The sequence below is a fragment of the Gastrolobium bilobum genome, unplaced genomic scaffold, assembly GCF_033153095.1.
Source record: "Gastrolobium bilobum isolate Gb01-03AN ecotype WA unplaced genomic scaffold, APGP_CSIRO_Gbil_v1 utg5478, whole genome shotgun sequence".
NCBI classification, from domain to species: Eukaryota; Viridiplantae; Streptophyta; class Magnoliopsida; order Fabales; family Fabaceae; genus Gastrolobium; species Gastrolobium bilobum.
The window spans coordinates 77,092-84,414 of NW_026896298.1; the positions used below are offsets into that span (position 1 = coordinate 77,092).

General features: G+C 33.2%; 1 protein-coding gene across 1 annotated transcript; it reads left to right on the top strand.

Annotated features, from left to right (window-relative positions):
- Window positions 1-682: 682 nt before the first annotated feature.
- LOC133298735 (transcription factor MYB61) lies at window positions 683-2,599 on the top strand. Its single transcript, XM_061498060.1, has 3 exons — window positions 683-914; window positions 1,008-1,137; window positions 1,241-2,599. The coding sequence occupies exons 1-3, from the start codon at window positions 782-784 to the stop codon at window positions 2,307-2,309; spliced, it is 1,332 nt and encodes a 443-aa protein (XP_061354044.1). The 5' UTR covers window positions 683-781; the 3' UTR covers window positions 2,310-2,599.
- The last annotated feature ends 4,724 nt before the right edge of the window (window positions 2,600-7,323 follow it).

The following is a 7,323-nucleotide window of genomic DNA, read 5'->3' on the forward strand; positions in this document are numbered from 1 at the left end:
ACATAGATGGGGCAGAAACTGTAGCGTGTGACAAGGAAATTTTGCTATGGCTGCTTTCAATTGTTATATTATACCTATATCTATTAGTATTGCTTTCTTTTTCTTCATGAGACTATAAGACAATTAATTCAGTTTATTGAATAATGAGGTCAGAAGTTAGTAAGATAACTTTTGTTACAACTTCTTCAGCAGAGTGAAATAAAATAATTTCTGCCTTAAAGTGTTCGCTCCTGATGTAACTCTTAAGTATCAATTTTTCACACTTCAGTTGAAAGTATGGTTATTTTTTTATTTTTTCATATAATGTCTTAACTTAGATTGTAATATCAGTGAAAGTGTCCCACCATTTCTGCAAGAGATATCAATATACTGTTTATCAACCCCCTTTCCTCACCTTGCCAAAATGAACCTTCCGTCCTTTCAACTCCAACCTATATACAACAAGAAGTCCTATTTCACATTGTCGAATCTCTATTAGATATATCAACCATATAATTGTAATTCAAACCATATATACATAAAAATAAAAATAAAATAAAAAAAATAGAAGGAACCTTATTGAAAATGACTTATCTCTCGTGGGGCCTTGCTCTTATATTAATTCAACTCCTTTTCTCAGCTGCCAGTTCATTTTCCTTCTTTCATATCATCTCTCTCGCTCTCATATTCTCTCTATCACAGCCCCTCCTACAGGTTTGGTTCAGTGCCTCATAGGAATAGACAAACTTGTGTTAATTGGAAAGGTTCAACCTTCATTATATAGGTAAGGGGAAATCTAAAAATGGGAAGGCACTCTTGCTGTTACAAGCAGAAGCTTCGGAAGGGTCTCTGGTCACCTGAAGAGGATGAAAAACTTCTGAGGCATATTACTAAGTATGGCCATGGATGTTGGAGTTCTGTGCCTAAGCAAGCAGGTGGTTTAACTCTACCTCCTTTAATCTCCTTTAGCATTATATAATCAAGAGAAATTTGTTATTCATCTCATTGTCATTGTTATGTATTTGCAGGTTTGCAGAGATGTGGTAAGAGCTGCAGGCTTAGGTGGATCAACTACTTAAGGCCTGATTTAAAGAGAGGAACATTCTCACAAGAAGAAGAAAATCTTATCGTTGAACTTCATGCAGCATTAGGGAATAGGTAATTAAATCACTCTCATGATTATTATTAAATCTTTCCCCTTTTTTTCTTTTCTCCTGTGGTTAACTTTTTACCTTGACATGCATATCCTGTGCTGTCTCAGATGGTCTCAAATAGCGGCACAATTGCCAGGGAGGACTGACAATGAAATAAAGAATCTGTGGAACTCTTGTTTGAAGAAGAAACTGAGGCAAAAAGGAATAGACCCTGTCACTCATAAACCACTGTCCCAGGTTGAGAGTGGAGAGGACAATGCTAAGAGCCAAAAGAAAGCACCTGGAGTATCTAGTGAATTGAACCTCCTGAAATCTGAGAGCTCCAAGTCAGATGCAGCTTCCTCTGAGCAGAGAACATCTTCAATTTCCCCAAAAGCCTATGCACCCGAGATGGAAGGTTCTTACAGCCCCAAGATTTACAGCAAAAGTGATGGCAATTTGATAACCAATTGTTGCAGCAAAGACTTGTTCCTAGACAAGTTTATGAGTACTCGCCAGGAGAGCTACACCACAAGTTGCCACCCCTCAGATTTGATGGGGAATTTTCCCCTTCAGATGAGTTATGCTACCACTGACTTTCTCCCAACTGATTCAAACTCTAGTCATTGGTTCAGCCAAACTGGAAGGCCTTTTGATATGAATTCTGAATTTCCTTTCAATGCCACTTCTATTCTTACACCTACAACCAGCTTGTTTCTTCCCAGTTCTTTTTGCTACAAGCCTTCATTTTCTGTTCCCTCTGACAATATTTCTACAGCCTATGGATCCAATTACTGGGAAGCCAATGCCTCCAACAATAGCAATAGCAGCAACAGAAGTAATAGCAGCACAGAGTTGAGAAGTAGCAGCCCCTTAAACGTACATAACAATATCCTTTCTTCTTGGGGATTGGCAGATTGTAGCACCTCTACTAAAGAGGCTCAAATTCATATGATGGAAAACCAGACTGAAGAAGCCAAATGGGATGAGTACCTTCACAACCAAATCTTAATGCCATCTTCCGTACAAAATCAAGCACCTGAATCTTTATGCAACGAGATTAAGCCTGCCATGCATTTGGTACCTGATACTTTAGGGGCTATACTACCTCATACCAAGCATCAAGAACCGTCTCAAACTTCTAGTATCTTTTCCAAGGACATCCAGAAGCTCAGAGCAGCCTTTGGACATATGTAGCAGCATTTGACAAAAACAAAGACAATAGATGGGTTCCAATCCAAGGGATTGCTATTCTTAGTACAGGTGTGTGAAACCACAGATTTTGCTCTTGTATATAGGTCTGATACAAAACATTTATTTCACCCTTTTTCGTTTTTGTTAATACTTGTGAGCCAAACCATTTGTCTTCTACCCTTTTCTTCTCGGATGTGGGGTAGAATTGCAGAATAAGGATTGATCTGCTGTTTTCTTTCTGCTCTTTCTTTATTTACTACACTGTAACCGCATTACAATGGTGCACTTCTATATCAGAGCCATCACAGATGTTTAGTGGTCCATGGGAAGTTTTATTTTCTTTTCAATGCCAGGGGAGGGGACAGACATAGTTTCTTTACCCACAAACAATTTTCAGAATCTCTTTTACCCGGTATGATCTTCTCTTCCCACTAACTTTCAAACCACTGAAAATGACACTAAACTTGTGTAATAAACACTTATTACCAATTCAAGGTTCTAATGACTGTCCATCATTTTGTCGACAGTAGAATAAGATAATCACTTCCATAATAACCTTGACACTTTGCCGTCTATGCAACCTTTTACTTTTAACTTGCACAATGAGGCCGTTAAGTCTTGTTGTACTCTTAGAAAAAAAAACTAAAGGGGAATAAATTTTTCTTTACTCACAAAGAAAAGGACAGGACCTTAGTTAAGATTAATTTAAAAAAAAAACACAAAAGAGGGACTATTTCCACCCATGAATAGTTTTAGTTGGATGCCTCTGGATATTCTTTGACATTTTTGAACACCTTGTACACTTGATTTTCAATTCTTGGTTCTTTCGCTCTCACTAGACTAACACGATCATGTGTGTGCAAGTTAAGTGGCAACCCTCGAAGCCACTGATATATTGAAAGTAGCTCATTTACTTTCCGTGCAATGAGACAATGACTTCCAAGCTAATAAGGACCATATGAAGTATGACCATGTCTTTTAGTTCCTTTTAAGACACAGAAACATCATTCTAAAGAACGCATTCAAGCAAGAAACCTCCAATTTCAAGAGACAGAGCAACTAAATTCCATTATGACTTCAGAAACCGCTTTATGACTCCTCAGGTACGCGTCACACAGGTGGCAATATCAATAACCCTAGGATTTCTCATGTAGGATTTCACCATAAACCTTCAAAAAAAAAAAAAAAAAAAGTCTTCTGATTGCTTGGTTAACTTTGTTAGAAAAGGTCAAAAATCTCACAGCAAAATCAAAAACCAAATTTTGTGAATCACAGTGCAAGCATAGCATATAACTATATAAGAGACAGCTTAAGCACAAGCATGTGTGTATATACACAATCAGCATAGGTGAAAATTGAAAAACATAATTAGGTCCTAAATAATACTTCTTTTTTTTCTTAAATGCATTTCTTAAAAATGAACTAATTAACATTGAATGGTAAATGAATGAAAGAGCAAAGGAAATACTCACAACATGACAGTGACTGTAATCAGTTTCGGATCCAAATATTCAAGGCTGGACCTCCAATAGGTTACTAGAATCAGTTTAGCGTGAAGACAGATACTATAATGGAAAGATATTTTGTAAAAAATTTTAAATAACTACTCAAATCAACACTTACATAATTGTCGTGCGGGCTGTGTAAAAATATACAAATTTCTAAAGAATGACTTCATTTATATTAAATATTAACTTGACTGGGAGTGTAGATGAGCTGTGTATAGCCAAACTTTAACTTAAACGAGCTAAATTTATAAAAAATATTTTGAGTTTATCTTGCTTCGTTAGTCTGATATGAGGTAAATGCTAGCTTTGGTTTGGTTTGTTTATGAAAAATTAAAAGCTTGACTTTATATTAACTTGACTTGGCTCATTTATAATTAGAAAATATATTTTTTCTAAACTCACATTTATGTCTAAATATGTTGAGACTATAAATGCATGAGGATTTATAAATAATATATAAAAATCGAGAAAAATAAAAAAGAATAAATGAAATTAATAGAGATTTTAAAGAAAGGAAAATATACTCTTATGTTGTAGGAGAAAATTTTTCTCTACTACACATACACATCGATTTTCGTGTTATTTTTTTATTCATTTTTTCTTTTTCTATAATAAGTGGGTCCTACACATGAGAATCTCTTATTGCATAATAGAGTTCTCTCCTACTGCATAAGAAAGTTCTCTCCTATTCCTTTAAATAAATGCGAAGAAAGAGGAATTGAGAAAGAGTTAGGATTGACGATGGATACCCCTTAAATTCTTCAGAGTTAGGTAGTAGACAGTAAACTACAAAAGTATAATTTGTTGACTGATTTTGGGTTTGACTCGTTTGAGAAGGGCTGATTCCTGTAAGGTTGATCTGTAAACTTGATGGCTGGGTGGGCATAAGCTTGGGCTGAGTCAGGATTTGTAGTTTGGGGATGTTTAAAGCTACACCAAACATATTGGAGGCTAAATCATTGAATTGCAATTTTATTTATTTATTTAGAAAATCTCTAAATCTTAAAGAGATATGTTTGGGGACCTGGCCTTGCCTGGCTATCTTGAGAAGTTATTAGATATCTTGAAAATATTAGATCGCCACTCTCCTAAAAACATATGCAAGACATTGCCTAGTTATCTATATCATTAAATTTAAAAAATATATAATTAAATTAAACCTAGATAGTTATTAAACTACTTAAAGTATTACTTTCATAGTATGTCAGTACTTTCATACCTATAAATAACTTATGTTTTAATAATGAGAAAATCATTTCTACATCAACTGTAAAAAGCTTTTTACATTTGCTCTCACATTATTTTACGTGTTATTTATTTTTATAAAAAAATAGTGGGTCTCAATTTTTTGTCTCAGTGGCAAATCTTTACTCTTTGTCGCTGTTGCAGAAAAATAAAATCCTTTAATAATAATAGCTTCTGTGTTTTGGTATTACTCTTAACTAAATTGTTATTGACATGCACTGACTTTAAAATAGGATAACTAGCATGCTGCCGATTGCCAAATATTATTAAAATGTAGACATGCCCAAATTGGATCATTAATTCAGGACTCTTTCTTTTGTTAGTAGGGAAAATGAAATAATTAGAAGTGTTTTGCAGAAGAGAATTTTTATTTTCGAGAATCATGATTCCTAGATGAGGTATGATATTCATAATATCGAATTTTTCTACTATCACTTCACTACCACTCTAATTACCATTGAATTAGAGGAAGAGTTGAATGAAGAGAGAGAAAAGAAAAACAACTTTCGAATCCAATGGTGATTAGAGTGGTAGTGAAGTGGTAGTAGAAAAATTTGATAGTATGAATATCCTACCTCTTTCTAGATATATGTTGGAAAAGTAAATTTTTCGATAATATTATTAAAAAATTATTTGATAAACTAAAATATTATCACGAATATTAGCCCAAAATTTATGATTATATATTTAGTTAATTATCAAATATTGCTGAGAATGTAGAGTGATTTTACAATACTAACCTAATCCATCATTTTCATTCAAAACTTTTCCCATTTAAAATTAAAATAAAATCTTTTCAAGAATCAATCCAGAAAACAAAATCAACATTCGGCCAAAAAATAAATCCGAACAAAGAATCCATTATGATATACAACATTTTCCTAACAATATAGTTCTTCACTTACGAAAATCCAATAATCATAACCCTTTCTGCAGAAGGCCAAATTATTTTGACCAGCAATGGCAAATGCAACAAAATCATAACCTCGAGGGTTTCGTCGAGAATAACAAGTCAGCCATGAGAGGAACACAAAGAACGGGTTACCTGAATGAAATGGAGCCCAAACTTTACGGCCCAATGTATATTTCTTTCTGATTCTGAGGTTACATTGAGGCGTGTAAAAGATTAACAATACAAGCCCACTCCTGATCTTTCTCTCAAACTATGATTTCCCACTCAGTTCAGCTTGCAAATTATAGCTTCAACTTTGAAATTGAAACTCCATCAACAATTGATTATTAATGACAGTTGATCTCTTGAAAATTCATTTGATACAAAAAAAAAAAATTTATAGACTCATTTGATACAATTTACCTCATCGTTAAATCCAATTATACAAATAAAAAACATCCTTTGAAATTATTGTTTTAAAAAATAAACAATATAGCTCTGTCTTTCTCCGTGTATATCTCATTATTTTTAACAAAATTTCCCTATCTTAAAAAATTATTAATAAAAAAGTAAAACAGATTGCTTATAGAATTTCTTTTCTTTCTTTTTTTAGTTTAGGTATATTTTAAAAACATTTTTTTAGCTATTGCATATAACTTGTATAATTATGCTTATTTTTATGATTATCATAAACCTGCCAATAATTTTTTAGTGTATCACAGTGCATGAGTTTAGTTAGAGATTAGTTAATAATTATTAGATGGACACATAATTAATTAATAATTAATTACTTTATTTATTTTATATAAATAAATATGAAGTTTGTATCATATATCTTCACTCACTTTATTAATTTTATTTTTTTATTTTATTTTTTGTCAACTCTGTGTGACTCTTGCTATGTTTCCCTTTTTTTCCAATGCATTGCTTTGTCCTTAAGGCTAGGGGTGTTAACGGGCCGAGCCGAACCGAGCTTTGGTCTTAAAAGACTAAGCCTGTGTTTAAATGTGTCGGTCTTACCAAGCCTGTTACCTGTTACGAATATAATTATCGGAATGTGACCTACCTTATTTACAAAAAATAAAAGTCTGATTTAGCCTGTTAGAACAAACAAGACAACAAAAATTTATCCAAACAGAATATACAATCAACAACACCAGTAATTCCATAAATATTCATAAATTCAATATATATCCTAACAACATAAAAAGTCTGTTTAACTAATAAAATAGGGGTGAAATGGATTGAGAGGTGAGAGAGGGCTATTATAAATAGTATAAAAAAATATAAATGAAAATGAAAATTAATATACTAGGCCAGCCTGAGAGGCTCCAAGGCCGAGCTTTTAAATTGGAACCTGAGGCCTTTTTAC

Coding starts and splice junctions, on each gene's coding strand:
- LOC133298735 (XM_061498060.1), top strand. CDS start 782: ATGGGAAGGCACTCTTGCTGTTACAAGCAGAAGCTTCGGAAGGGTCTC. Junction 915..1,007: donor TTCTGTGCCTAAGCAAGCAG/GTGGTTTAACTC, acceptor ATGTATTTGCAG/GTTTGCAGAGATGTGGTAAG. Junction 1,138..1,240: donor CATGCAGCATTAGGGAATAG/GTAATTAAATCA, acceptor GTGCTGTCTCAG/ATGGTCTCAAATAGCGGCAC.